The following is a 16,193-nucleotide window of genomic DNA, read 5'->3' on the forward strand; positions in this document are numbered from 1 at the left end:
CTTCCAATACCCCACTATCATCAGTCTCTCCTGCCAGCCCTAATGTCTGGCAATCACTAATCTATTACCCAGAATGGAATGAGCCGGCTTTAGGAGTAGACCCTCCAGCCTCGTTCAAGCTTTCAGATGACAGCAGCCCTGGTTGATGTCTCTGCTACAACATTATGAAGAACCTCAAGACAGAATCAATGAGCCAAGTCACTCCCAAATCCCCTCACAGAAACTGTGAGAGATAAGAAGTGTCATTTGTTGTTGTAAGCCACTAAGTTTGGAGGTAATTATTGCACAGCAATAGTTGCATTGGTTACCTTATAAAACTGTTTTTTAAAATTATTATTGCTATTGACATTTACCTAGAGTGCCTTTCCTTTCATTGGTCTTGGAGCAGATCCACAGCCTGAGTGCCCGTGCACAGGTAACTTGGGTACCTGAAGGTAGAAGAGTGTCACCACATTGAAATGACTAAGCTGTCCACTGCCCGAGATGTGGATAAAGGCCACGTCAAGGTTAAGTGGAAGAAAATACAAGGCAGTTAATACTCTGTCACTTGAAAGCTCACAGCAGACATAATTCAAAACATAAAGCCCTAGCTGGGCATGGTGGTGGACACCTGTAATCCTAGCTACTGAGGAGGCTGAAGGAGGAGAATCACTTGAACCTAAGAGGCGGAGGTTGCAGTGAACTGAGGTTGCACCGCTGCACTCTAGCCTGGGTGACAGAGCAAGACTCTGTTCATCCCCCGCCCCCCCCCAAAAAAAAACACAAAACAAAAAATGTAAAGCTCTCTCAATCACCAGGTTCTGCTTATCTTGAGACAAATCTGCTCCTCTATCTCATGTACTACTTTCATGATTTGAAGTTCTAGATAAGCTGCCTGCATCCTCTTGCAATCCACCCCCATTTCCACACACAGAGGCAGCGGCTGCATTACAGGGGGAGCTACTGTACATTCTAGGGGCCTCTCCAGCAGTATGTCTTCTCTTTCTAGAACTTTGTCTCTCTCACCCAGGCCCCCATGAATAGTGACTATGGTTCTTTGCATCTCTATATTCACTCCAGTAGAGATGGAGTCATGAAGATGGGAGAATGTCCTTTGTTAAAGGTACATAATGCATGTCGCAAATAATCCATTCCCAGAAAACTCAGAGTTGGCTGTACTTATTCTATAATTGAGTTCAAAGCAAGTTTTCTACACAAAAAACATTTAAGTCTCACAAACTCAACTGTTTTAAACAAAAGAGTTAAATACTCAGGCTTCTGGGTGGTCAATGATGAATCACCAGAAACTGTGACACCCTCAGTGAGGAGCCGTGGGGTCTAGCCCTGACTTAAAAGGGAACAGTCATTTCATGTCTCTCAGCCTCAGCATCATTCTCTGTAAAAAGAAAGGATATAATTCAATGATATTGACTGTCCTTTCCAGCACGACTCAGCTTATGGTTCTTGAAAACATTATTAAATTTTTTAATGAATTCTTTTGTTCTGTGTCTTCAGATGAGAATTACAATAGAATAGTCTCATTTCCTCTGCAACAATAAAATAACTGTGCATTTTTCCATCCTAAAGTATTTAAAAGAATAAATGATAAAGGTCTGCAAAATGAATATTCTATCTTAACCTAGCCATAATTTTATAATTTACATTGCCACTGTTTCTAAGTAAGAAACTGCCTTCTATCTGTGTTTTATACTAGCAAGAATAATTTAATCTATAAAGAAAACCTATAAAGTACTTTCTGACCATTGAACTTTATAATTCCGTCACTCAATAACTTCCTTTGTTTTCTACCTTAGATTACATATACAGGAAGATAAGACTTTTTTCTCATTAATTTAAAACTTGGAAGTAGAGACAGGTATCATCTGTTTTTCTGGAACAAATAACACTAAAGTTGAGTCAGTAATCAAGTTATACATATTCATAACCATCTAGGCCAACTTCATTTATAATTCTTTGTTAATCTACGAAAATAATTTTATTTTTAAAAATATGATTTGCTACTTGAAGCAAAGGCAAGAATAACACCATTTCACAGGGTTCCCAATGATTCGTGTGAAAATTTAAAAAATACAAAAGGAGGAAATGATTTGCACCATTAAAGTGTATACTAATAACAAGTAGAAAGTTATGTGTAAGTCACAGGAATCAAGGTCAATGAACAAAATTCAATTTCATTTTCTATATATCAGCAACACATAAAAATAAAACACATAAAATAAAATTTCAAAAATACAATACAGTGTATACTAGGATTAAACACCACAAAATTTAGTTGACTTTCACACAACACAAGTTTGAACTGCAAGGGTCTATTTATACACACATTTTTTTCAATCGATATATGGGAAAAATATTTGGAGATTTGTGACAATATGAGAAAACAGATGAACCATAAAGCCTAGAAATATAAAAAAAATTAATAAAAAGTTAGGTATGTCATGAATGCCTAAAATGTATGGAGATACTAGTCTATTTTATCATTCACTATTATAAAATATACAAAAATCTATTATTAAAAGTTGAAAGTTATCAGAATTTTCACACATATACACAGACTGCATGCATGGCGCCATTTGTAGTCAAGAGAAATGTAAAGAAATGTAAAGATGCAGTATTAAATCATAGCTGCATAAAGTTATTGTAGTAAACACTATCTTGCAATAATTTCTTTTTTTTTTCTTTTTTCTTTTTGAGACAGAATCTAGCTCTGTCACCAGGCTGGAGTGCAATGGCACAATCTGGGCTCACTGCAAGCTCTGCCTCCCGGGTTCACACCATTCTCCTGCCTCAGCCTCCCGAGTAGCTGGGACTACAGGCACCCGCCACCACGCCCGGCTAATTTTTTGTATTTTTGGTAGAGATGGGGTTTCACCACGTTAGCCAAGATGGTCTCGATCTCCTGACCTCGTGATCCGTCCGCCTCGGCCTCCCAAAGTGTTGGGATTACAGACGTGAGCCACCGCACCTGGCCCTGTCCTGCAATAATTTCATAACCATCTCCTGTTGCAATGAGCGCAAGTATTGTGAGGATTCACTTACAATGCCATGTGATGCTAATCATCTCCACGTGAGCAGTTTGTCTCCCAAGTAAATTGTGTATTGCAGTAAAAAGTGATCTCTCGAGGTTCTCATGTATTTTTCATCATGTATTTTTCATCACGGGGAAGTCATGACTACAAGTATGAGTTGAATTGTTTGATATGTACTATGGATGGAGATCTTCAGATTGGTTGCCTGCCACCTCAAGATAAATGAATCCAGCATAAGGTCCGTTGTTTAAAAAAAATGAGCAACAACAACAACAAACAAAAAAACGAGAAAAAGAAACCTATGAAGTTGTTGCTATAGCTACATCAGCAGGCATAAAAACCTTGCACTTTATGAGAAATACTTTTGGCCTCGTATTGAAAATGCAGCTTTTATGTGGGTGCAGTATTGCTATAAGAAAGCATACCTAATATGATTTGAAAAAAAGTGAATTCATTGTACGACAACTTAAAGCAAAAGGAAGGTGAAGGATCTAAAGTTGGAGAAGTTAATGTTGGCAAAGGAAGGTTCGATAATAGGAGTAGCAGCTTCTGCCAACAAAGAAGCATCAGAAGAGCTCCCAGACATCAAGAAAATTAGTGAGGAGTGGCTGGGCGCAGTGGCTCATGCCTGCAATCCCAGCACTTTGGGAGGCTGAGACAGGCAGATCACTTGAGGTCAGGATTGGAGACCAGCCTGACTGACATTGAGAAACCCCATCTCTACTAAAAATACAAAAATTAGCCAGGTGTGGTGGCACACACCTGTAGTCCCATCTACTCCAGAGGCTGAGGCAGGAGAATTGCTTGAACCCAGGAGGCGGAGGTTACAGTGAGCCAAGATGGTGCCACTGCACTCCAGCTTGGGCAACAGAGCGAGACTTTTTCTCAAAAAAAAAGAAAGAGAAAGATAAAAAGAAAATCATCCTCCTGAATGGGCTTTTAATGCAGAAAAAATTGCCCTGTTCTAGGGAAAAAAAATGCCACTAAGGACACTTATTAGTAAGGAAGAGAGGCAAGCACCAGGATTTAAGGCAGGAAGGGATAGGCTAACTCCACTGTTTCGTGCAAATGCAGTCAGGTTTATGATCAGCACTGCCCTTATGTGTAAAGCTGCTACCCACCTTTCCCACCAGCTTTGAAGGGAAAATATAAACACCAGCTGCCAGTCTTCTGGTTGTACAAGAAGTCCTGGACAACAACAACCGTTTTTCTGGATTGGATCCATCAATGCTTTGTCTCTGAAATCAGGAAGTACCTTGCCAGTAAGGAACTGCCTTTTAAGGTGGATTTATTTATTTATTTATTTATTTATTTATTTATTTATTTATTTTGATATCAGACAATGCCCTTGACTACCCGGAACCCACAAATTCAACACTGAAGGTGTCAAAGTTGTTTACCCCCAACTAAACACAATGTATATAATTCAGCCCCTAGGTCGGGGGGTCAGGAACTTTAAGGCTCATTACACACAGTACTCTATGGACAGGACTGTGGACACTATGGAAGAGAACTCTGATAGAGAAAACATTATGAAAACTTGGAATCTAAGGCCTAACATAACAGACACTACACCAGAGGAATTAACAGAAGACAACTTGATGGAAGTGAGTGCATCTGAGCCAGTGCCAGATGGTGAGGAAGAAGACATAGAAGAAGCAGTGCCAGAAAACAAGTTGATGCTAGACAATTGTGCAGAAGGGGTCTAATGATTCAAGACTGCTTTTTCACTTCTTTTATGACACATGCCCTAATATGACACAGATACTGAAATAAAAGCAAGCAACAGAAGGACTGATACTGTAGAGAAACATTTTTAGAGAAATGAAAAAGCAAAAAGTCAGAGAAATGATGATGTATTTCATAAAGTTACACCGAGAGTGCCTGACTCTCTGCCCCTCCTTCCACCTTCTCCGCCTCTTTTGCCTCTGCCACCCCTGAGAAACAGAACCAACACCTCCTCTTCATCCTACTCTACCTACTCAACGTGAAGATGATGAGCTCTTCCACTTAACAAATAGTAAATATATCTTCTCTTCCTGATGATTTTCTTAATAACGTTTTATTTATGTTACTTTAGTGTAAAAGTACAGTATAAAATATGTTTAACCCACAAAATATGTTTTAACCAACTATGTTATTGGTAAGGCTTCCAGTCAACAGTAGGCTATTAGTAGTTAAGTTTTTGAGGAGTCAAGAGTTATTTGCAGATTTTCAACCATGTAGGGGGTTGGTGCCCCTGATCCTTGTGTTGTTCAAGAGTCAGTTGTACTTGGCGATACATTTAACAAATGATGTGCAAAACTTTTACACTGAAAACTACAAAAAATTGCCTATACAACTTAAACATAAATGAATAGAGACATAGAGGATGTTCACGGATTGGAAGACTCAATACTTTGAAGAATTTAAATAAATTATTCACAAATTGGTCTATAAACTGAATTCAATCCCATTCAACATTCCAACAAAGCTTCTATGCAAGATTGATTCTAAAATTTATGTAGACATTTAAAGGACTTAGAACAGCCAAATAATCTTGAGAAAGAAGAAGAAAGTTGGAGAACTTGCACTACCTCATTTCGAGACTTCTATAATGCTGAAAAATCCTTACAGTGTGGTGCTGCTATAAAGACAAAGAGATACATGGAACAGAACAAATTGTCCAGATATAGACTCACACAATCAATAGATGTTCAATAAAGGTCCTTCAAGGCAATTCAATGAGGAAAAGTAAATATTTTCTGCAACTTTCTGTAACAACTGTGTAAATATATGAAAATAAAATAAATTTTAACCTTTACTTCATACTGTACACAAAAATTAATTTCAGATGCATTATAATCCTACATGTAAAAGTTAAAACTATGAAATTTGTAGAAGAAAACATACAAGAATATCTTGGTACAGGCAAAGTTTTTTTAGGTAAGACACAAAAAGCAATGATTATAAAAAATAAAAAAGTTAAGTTAGCCTCCCAAAATTTAAAAATGCCTGCTCATCGAAAGACTTAAGAAAATTAATAGCCAAGTCACAAACTAAGAGAAAATAATCATAATGCATATATCCAACAAAGAATGTGAATCCATAGTATGTGAAAACCTTCTATCTCATCTCATTAATAAAAGGTAAAAAAACCAAATTTTTAAAAATAGATAAAAGACATAAACACTTCACAAAGAAAGATACACAAATGACCAATAAGCACATTTAAAAAATACTTGACGGCTGGGTGCGGTGGCTCAGGCCTGTAATCCCAGCACTTTGGGAGGCCAAGGTGGGCAAATCACGAGTTGAAGAGATCAAGACCATCCTGACCAACATGGTGAAACCCCGTCTCTACTAAAAATACAAAAATTAGCTGGGTGTGGTGGCACGCACCTGTAGTCCCAGCTACTTGGGAAGCTGAGGTAGGAGAATCTCTTGAACCCAGGAGGCAGAGGTTGCAGTGAGCTGAGATCGTGCCCCTGCACTCCAGCCTGGCAACAGAGCAAGACTCTGTCTCAAAAAAAAAAAAAAAGAAAAAGAAAAAAAAAAGTACTTGACATCATTAGTCAATATGGAAATACGAATTAAAGGCATCATGAAACACTCTCCTATACACACTAGAATGTCTAAAATTTAAAAGACTGACACGAACAGATGTTGGTGAGGCTATGGAATTTTTATATGTTGGCTTTTTGAAGTGCAAAATAATGCAACTATTTTAGATTTTGGCAGTTTCTTATATAGTTAAAAATACATGCAACTTATGACCCAGCAATCCTATGCCTATTTACCAAGAGAAGTAAAACATACGTTGACAAAAAAAAGTCTTGTGCAGTAATGTTCATGAAAGCTTTATCTAAAATAGCACCAAAATAATCCAAAGGTCATCAATGAACAGAGTGGATGACAAATTATGGTAGTTTTGTCTATAGTATACTACTCAGCAATAAAAACGGTACTCCTTTGCTTTATATGCTATAAATGGATAAATTTCATAAACAATGTGAGATCCACAATAAGCCAGACACACAAGAAATACGCATTTTATGATTCCACTTATATGGAGTTTTAGGACCAGCAAGACTAATTTATGATGAAAAAATGAGAAAAATGGTTCTCTAGAATGGAGGGTTGGAGTTGACATGGAAATTTTCCCATGATGGAAAAGTTATGTATCTTAATAGGTCTGTGGGCTACACAGGTGTTTGCACTGTCGAAACTCATAGAACTGTAACACATAATATCTCTGCATTTCACTATCATAAAATATGCATCATTTTAAAAAATTAAAACAAAATTAGAAACAGTTTCTTATAAAAATATTAAATCAGAATCCTTCTAGAAATGAAAATGACTGCCATGTTAAGAATGTAAGATTTCAGGTGATTTTGTTTTAGGGCATTCTCTGTTCATTCATTCAGTCATTCAGCAACTATTGAGTAACTATTATGTGTCTGTCACTATTCTAGGTGTTTTGAACATATAAATGAGCAAACCAGACATAGATGCCTGCTTCTAAGGTGCTAATAATCTATAGAGTGAGTAGAGAGAAAGATAATACAAAAAACATAAATATGTAAACAAGGTAGTGTTTAAAAATGTGAGAAGTGCTATGAGAGAAATAGAAAAAGCCTACCATCCAGTAACATTGCTATATCATACTTCAGCTGCCTGCTACCATTTTATTAAAGTCATGGGTATGCCTATATTTATGGATTAGCATTTTTGCCTTCATTAATTGATTGATCGTACAATAGAAGCATTCCAGGAATAGATGGGGGTGTGTGTGGCATGTGTGTGTGTGTTTCAAAGTGCTGGGTTATCATAGTTGCTTTATTCTTAAGCTTTTGCAATATTTAATGCTTGAATAAATATCTATCAGGATATCACCTGGAGCGTGTGGAAAGGTTGGTTTCAAGGGCATTGTGCTCAATGCTAATCGCATTCCATGGGCTACTGAGTCACAGTCACATTGAGTTATCGAGTCAAAGAGCAGCCTTTTTGTCTTCTGTATGAAAGACAAGCTGCTCAAATGTAACAGAATTCAGACACCCAAGTCATTAAGATGTAGTTGTACATAAAAGATGCAGCACTGATAATTCAAAATAGACAGGAAGAATGTGCTCTAGGAATAATTTTTCTTCAAGTCATAATATCTGGCACCAAACATAAATAAAGCCCTGTTTTTCTCCTTCAGTGCCCTGCCCGGAAGGAGTCAGTGAGACAACTTGTTATCTGCCAGTAACACAGGCATTGCAGGTAGGCCTTCAGCTATGGAGAGACCCTGCCTATTTTCTTTAACAAGACATAGACTGAAAACATAAAATCCTCCATCAAAAAGCAGTAGTACCATTGACTCAAAAGCTTCTGCAATGAGATTCTCCAACATACTGAAATATGAAGCCCCAAGTTGCTTCTCTGTAGCTAGAACACATACACAAAAATAAAGTGTTTTTAATGTTTGCTCTTTTTTTGTTGTTTTTAATCAGGTCTTTTGGAAAAAATCAATCTCTAATCAAGCTCTATATATGTAGCTGTGGATCTCCAACCTTAAATCTATGCTGCAGTGTAAGATTCTTCCATGATGACTTCTTAACTGTCTTTAGCTTGTTTCCTGACCTTTGCCTATGCATATGTGATTCTGCTCATATGGAATGCCTTCTCACCTTCTAAAATGCCACCTACTTTTCTAGTTCCCAATCAAGTATACTCCCTTGGTGAGATCTTCTGCAACCAACATATTGAGACGTTACCTGTCCCTCCTCTCAACTCATTGTAGCATGACCTTATATATTACTTGCTTTGTCTAGAAATGTTACAAGTCATTTTCTGTTATAATTATCCCCCTTGCAGGTTCACAGTCAGATTAGGGTAATTAGAATTGTAGGCTCTATATCCAGAACCCCATTTAAACCCAGGTTGCCTTCTCCACATTGATTTGTAAATATTATCTACAGCTTACAGGCATTATGAATGACCTGCCCACAAAAGCTCATCAAACTTATACCAAATCTGAAGTATAGTACCAATAGCACCCCTTGCAGAATTATTTTTTTTTCTGAGAAAAATGTATTTTCTCAGAAAATTATAGTATATAATTTTGCTGTACTTCTATGCAGCCAACATCAAGCTGATCAAAAGTATGTAGGTGATCAAAAATGCTTAAATGGTTGCTAGTGATAAAATATTCTATTTAGTCCCACAGATTGGTGGATGGCTTCCTAAGGAATCCACAGAATTAATCCTCAGGCTATGTTTTCCAAATTCGGCAGCTTCTGTGAAACCTGACACGAGCTTCAAATGATGCATGGTTTCTAGTTGTCAAGAAAACCCCGTCGGGGGCAGGGGCACGGTGCGGAGGAGTCAGGTGTTGACTACAGACTACATAGTGCCACACAGCACCGTCTTACTGTGATTGTCTGGAGATTTTATTAAACGGGCTTGGGCTTGCTTTAAGTCATTAAATTGAGTCAATTTTGTTGCTTTGTTTTGGCTAAATTTATAAAAGTCCAAAAGTTTAAGATAAGATAATACTATTTGGTCTTTTTTAGCATCTTTTTTTAATTATTATTTTTATTTTTGAGACAGAGTCTCACTCTGTTGCCCAGGCCAGAGGGGCAATGGCTCAATCTTGGCTCGCTGCAACTTCTGCCTCCCGGGTTCAAGCGATTCTCCTGCCTCAGCCTCCCAAGTAGCTGGGATAATAGGTGTGTGCCACCACACCCGGCTAATTTTTGTATTTTTAGTAGAGATGGGGTTTCACCATATTGGCCAGGCTGGTCTTGAACTCCTAACCTTAAGCAATCCGCCCGCCTCAGCCTCTGATTTAGCATCTTTTTTTTTTTTTTTAACACTACTACTCTACGAAAGCATTCAGTAAAGAAGGCAGTTAAAGATAAAGCAGAAGGAAAATAATCCAGTTCATGATTGTGCCTTTGGTTTGAAAAGCGGTCAATAAAAATATGGAAATAAACACTTTGAAACACAGGAGATTATAAAAATTAAACTAAAGTAAGTCTTCTGCTCATTTCCTTTCTTGTCCATTTCCTTTGGGTGAGCCTCACTTTTTCCTTAATAATTAAAGCAAAAAGAAGAATCATTCCAATTTGTGAAAGCCCCCTCTTTTCTCTGAAAGCCCAGTTTTGTGGCAGAAGTGAGAAGAGCTGCCCTTACCTCTCAGTTCCCCCATATCCAGGGTTGTCCCCAGTTGTTCTAATAAAGCAACTCTTGCCGCATTCTTTTTGTGTTTCTTGCCATCATAATGTTGCTGGGCCATCAGAGGGTTATTAAACCAGGCTGCACAGAGCCCACAGTATCTGTCTGAATCTCTTCTTTGATAGGGAGATGCGACCACCGGAGCAGTGTCCATCCGTGGGGGCTTAAGTGGGCTCAGGGGTGTTGCTGTGAAAGGAAACAACCAGAGAACCACAGCCACGTTAGTACAACACTGAGTCCACTCTTCCCCGGTACCTGAAGACCAAAAGTCTCCTGTTCACTCTAGAGCTTAAACATCCCCAAGACTTCATTGACAGCAGGAAAATTAGCCCTGCTAGCTTTCATTTTTAAGTTGGGACACAAAAATTCTTAATGTATTGAGATCAGAGTTTGCATATTGTTATGCCAAAATCTGATAATTCAAGAGACCATCCCTTAGGGGAAAAATAAGATTTTTAAAAATAAGTTATCAGTTATTCCCACTGTGGCTCTCAGGAGCTATGGACAATAGCTCTAAGTATTTGGCTGCCTGGAGTAGCTTTGTAAACATGATTATTGAAGGCCTTTCCCACTCACTTTTAAAATGCATTCTGCTCTAACACAGGCATTTAGAGAAAAAAAAAATGTAGTAAAATACAGGGGACAAGCTCAATGAGCCAGGTAAAACTTGAGCAATAACTTAATTTTTCTAGCATCTCTAATAAAGCAATAAGTCTATTGTAATTGCCTTCAATTATTTTTGCATGTGTGTAACACTAAAAATAAATATTGGATAAAATGCAACTAAATAAATAAATTCTTAGAGGTAAGGGAGTGATCTATCAGTCAAAATAAAGCTAATACTTGAAGTAAACATTGGACAATCATGACTTAAAAGATGCTGAATGAATGAATGGGACGTTTGTGTGATATAAATGTAATTAATCGATAAATAAAGGATTTGGCTAAGTGGTAGAAACTGATCTTTTGGTGATGTGGGTTGTATTAATTGTGGAAGTCATGCTAATTTTATTGTCAGCTGCTTCAGTTTATTGTAATAGGCTATTTTCAACCTGTACCTGCTAACATTGATGCTGAAATAACAATGTTTTTCTAAAAACCAAAAGAAAATTTCTATAGATTAGGTGTACTTATCTAAACATAATAGAGATGTATCACTATTTTGAGATTGCATTGTTCCACCTATTAAATTAACATTTTATTGTGAGTTTAGGATTATTTGTGGTCCAGAAAACAAACAAACAAACAAAAAGAGTCTAACTTGAAGGAGCTTACTAATGGAAAGTAAAAATAACTTTTCTATGCATTACAACATACAAGTTGCTTCCATCCTTAGAAGGACTATGACTTGGGTTTTTATCCCATTTCTCAGATGATAGATTTCAGAAATGCCAGTGGCTTACTGAAGGTGAGATGTCTACTGATGGGAAAAACAGGACTCAAACGAAATCTGGAATTTCCAAAGCCAATGTTCCCTTCAATACCCTCCTAACGATCCTTTTCATACTTCTTAATAACCAAAGCAAATAAGCATTTGCTTATTAGATCCATCATCTTTCTAATTCAAATAAGATTTCATTAAAGTTTGGAAAAAATATTCTGATCCAAATATTATGGAGAAGAAATCAACATGTAAATTATCACATGGGCCATTAGTCCTAACACAGTATAGCAGAATGGTGTTCTTGGTCTCTGAGATGTGGGATGCAGCTGGCAAAACCATGAGCATTAGGGTTGTCGTTCCAAGGAAAAGTTGAGGTCTGAGACCTCAATAACAAGTTAAGGAACCAATTAACCAACTCCCCAAGCTTTCAAGTAACTTTTAGGTGGACTTTTATTTTTTTGACTAAATAACTTAATATAGAAACAAATACTTGTTAAATGACATTTTAATTCAAGTAATGCCTGTATCATAATAGTATTTCTAAGAAGCTCTTTTTTCTTTATCCAGAAATTTCATCATATCAAGAAGTTTTAGCTAGTTTAGATTAAACTTAATGGTGTTATTTCTATAGGGACTCACAAACAGTATGCCTCTTAAAAAGGCTCATTGCAGGATTTGGTCATATATCACCATGTAGAAATAAAACTCAAATGTGGGCCATTCCAGCAGCCTCCCAGTATCATTCTGCTATGACTTAGAAATAAAAGCTACAAATATGCAGTTGACCTGGATGCGAAAAGATCTCTATCCACTCTTCTGAAGGTAATTGAATCTCACTTCCAAAGTTTCCTGAATCCTTATCAATTTCTGAGGATTTATAGCTACCTATTGTTTTTGATGGCAATGGAAAACATATCAAATGTTTATAATCTGAATAAATGTTGACTCTTGAAGCATAATTTATTTTTCTTTAAAGTAAGCCCTATAAAACATTTCAGTTGATTTTATCAATTGATACCTTCTACACCATATCCTGGTAGGAGTGAGACACAATAGAATATTCATCAAATAAGATAATCTTATTTTGCACGTAAGAAAGTAATGTGATGTTACATTGGTATTGTAGCTTCTCCCTCTGAATAATTCTACTATCTTGTGTATAACCTGAAAGTTTAAAGGAGTTTTTTATTTGTTTGTTTGTGTCTGTTTTAACTGTCTTCACTCATTTCAACCCAGCTTATGTTCCCTTAGTGCCTATAAAAGCAGGAAAAGGCAGTAGCATAAAAACAGCCTTGAATCAAAATCAGAACTCTGGTTGGGTGGGGCTCCACCATCAGTGAGCTGTGTGACCTTTGGCAAACTTCTAATGTCCCTGGTTTCTTCAAGGTAAAAATTTAGGCTCACCATCCCTTTTAAAATTAACATACTTTGCAGCTAACCCATACGGTGTGGACGGAACAAATTGTGGAAACTCTCTCCCTTGTACAGCTTTGATTCAATGCCAAATATAGAAATTATGTGGGAGGAGAGTAGTTTCCATGTTTTAATGGTAAATCTGTGTGTGTACATGAACCATAACACTTACATTCTTTGGCAGAGTGTATTTTTCCAATAAAACGAACAAAGAGTGGGGAAAGATTATCTTTTGGTTTAAAAACATGCTTTAAAAATACTTTAGTTGACATGTAGTTAATTTTTATTTTGATTTCGTAGTTTGTTTTTATTCTAATTGCAAAAAAATAATTAACAATTTACTTTACCTACCTTTTATATAGATTCGACCAAAAGTCGATTAATCAAAATCAGTAATTTCAACATTAGACTCACCAGGCTTTAAAAATTTCTGTGTCCAGACTGTGCCCCAGATCAATGGTATCAAAACCTCTGGGGGTGGGAAGGAAGCATCAGGATGTTTTTAAAACCTCCCTCCTCCCACAGCCTGATTCGTGTTTCCAAAGCACGGCCAATGTTGAGAACAAATGATCTAAATATTGCCACATTTTCTTTGAAAATAACTATGAAATGAAGCTTTCTTAGATCTTCACATAAAAGAAAACAGCATAAAACGTCCAACAGCAATGGAGCTAGTTTTGCTGAAGGCAATAGCCAAAATATCACATCATCCATGAGCGAGAAAGAAATAATTACTCGCCTTTTTAAAACCCCAATTAATTTTCCCATTTCACCATAACATAAAAGAGTCTCTAAAATAGCAGCTAACATTATAAATTAATATTGGTAAAGTTAGATGGAAATTCTGATTCCTTTCCCCATAAAGAAACTCAAGAGAACATTAAGCTGTTATCCCACCAGCCTTTGCTCAAGGCCATGACCAAAATGGTACACTGACCTGTACCAGGCTCTCCACATAGCTGTGCACCTCTCTTACAAGATGCTCCTGAATCCCATATGCTTTGTGGGGCCTCAATAACCTAAGCGAGAAGTAGATCTACCTCCTCTAAGCTTATAAAGCATTTACTCACTGCACAATTCATTTGGCATTTCTTAAATACCACCTTGTAACCTTGGCTGTGTGAAAGTGCGTCTGTGTGTATGTGTAAGGGAAATTGGAACGGAAGCTCCCATTAGACACTTTTGTGTTGGCACTCTTCTAGTACATGTTCACACTCCCTGTTTCAATTCATAAAAATGCAAAAACCCCTGAAACTCAAGTTTTTCAGATTCATTTATTATCAAAACCTGACCTGAAGTCACATGAGATGATTTACCTTTGGTATAAACATACACACATATTGCAATAGAATGATTAATATCTTTGGTCATGGGCTGCTGTCCTATCTCCATGTAAACACAGTGAGTGGTATCTGTGCCTTATTATACATCCCAAATCTTACCATTTCTGATTTGCAAAATACAATCAGCCCCGAATATTTTGAACAAAAGATCATGGATCTATGGTGGATTCAGAGTGGGTAAAATCAGTGCAAGATCCTCTACGGCTTAAGCTAATTGGAGCAAGTCAGTTTTCAACACTTGATTTCTAAGAATCACTTCATGATGGGATGAATTTCAACATCACTCTTAGTACCTTGCACAAGGTTTGTCAAGGAGTATGTTAGCAGCAGCTATCTGTCACCTGCTGGATATGTCATCTTGAGTAATAATCTAAAATAATATGCATATTCATCTTATATTTATTTCTTCCAGGCATAATAACCATAGTTGATTTAAGGATAAAAATATTTCCACAGCTCCTGTGTGTGTCTCTATATTAGTCTGTTCTCACCCTCCTAATAAAGACATACCTGAGACTGGGTAATTTATAAAGGAAAGAGGTTTCATTAACTCACAGTTCCACAGGGCTGGGGAGGCTTCAGGATACTTACACAATCATGGCAGAAGGGGAAAAAAACACATCCTTCTTTACATGGCAACAGGAAGGAGAAATGTCGAGCAAAGGAGGGGAAAGCGCCTTATAAAGCCATCAGATCTTGTGAGAACTCACTCACTATCGCTAGAACAGCAGCGTGGGGCAACCACCCTCATGATTCAATTACCTCCCACTGGGTCCTCCCTCCCACAATAAGTGGGGATTATGGGAACTACAATTCAAGATGAGATTTGGGTGGGGACACAGCCAAACCATATCAGTCTGCATCAGAAAATTTCCTCATTCTGTAATTGTCTACACTGTCTAATTGTCTAACATATTCTACAACCTGACTCTTCACGGCACCAGCACTTTGCATGCAACAGACACATAGTGTAAATTCCATGCCTTTTGATGAATAAATGAAAGAATGAATAAAATGTTCTTTACACTATGAGTGAGTAAAGAAATATGGTAACCAAGAGTTTTCTTGTTTCTTCTAGATTGTGTCATTTAGAGCGTAGGTAGCTAGGTCCCATGCCAGTCAATATAAATATAAGCCAGTACAGGACAAGGTCCTGGTGGCTAAATTGTGGAAGGGTAACATGTCAAAGTGTACGTACATACTACAGTCTCTCTCCTTCTTTTGAATTCAAACTAAATATATTAAAATATATTAAAAGTCATTAAAAGCCCCAAACTTCTATTTTCTGGGGTGGCCTATTTCTGTAAGTTGCAGAGAGTGCACATCCTTCTGGAAAATTTGCTTTCAAACAGGAAACCATTTACTCAGACTTGTTTATCACAGCATCCAAACCCTAATTCCAGCTTTTGGTATGGCCCCAACCATCCTGGCTTTCCTGGGACTGAGAGGGTTTCCCAGGACCTGTGGTTTTTGGGGCTAAAATGAGGAAAGTCCTAGGCAAACTGAAATTGGTCACCCCAGCTTCTGAGGACAGACTGGATTTAACATCATCCTGTGAAAATAGTAAAGACTTTGGGAACAACTGTTCCAGATATGAGAGCAGGTGTTTCAACCAAGAAGACAAGATCCACAGACAGATCTCAAAGTTCTGTCAGACCGCCAGGTGGATATCATTAGCTGGGGAGGAGGGTGACACCACCAGCAGTGAGACAGATTCTCACCTGCCTGTCTGCCTTCTAGGCCCTTTCAGTTTGTCAAGGAGCCACAGGGTTCTCTGCCATTCAAGCTGGCAACCTACACTCCTCTCTCTCTCTCTCAACA

At 37.5% G+C, this 16,193-nt stretch overlaps 1 protein-coding gene across 1 annotated transcript in view; it reads right to left on the reverse strand.

Annotated features, from left to right (window-relative positions):
* ZMAT4 (zinc finger matrin-type 4) overlaps window positions 1–16,193 on the reverse strand; it is a 376,943-nt gene that overhangs the window by 130,394 nt on the left and 230,356 nt on the right. The window contains exon 5 of the mRNA XM_015145228.3: window positions 10,191–10,418. Coding sequence (XP_015000714.2) covers window positions 10,191–10,418 — 228 coding nt within the window. The remainder of the gene's footprint in view (window positions 1–10,190; window positions 10,419–16,193) is intronic.

This window comes from Macaca mulatta, chromosome 8 (assembly GCF_049350105.2).
Source record: "Macaca mulatta isolate MMU2019108-1 chromosome 8, T2T-MMU8v2.0, whole genome shotgun sequence".
Lineage (NCBI taxonomy): Eukaryota > Metazoa > Chordata > Mammalia > Primates > Cercopithecidae > Macaca > Macaca mulatta.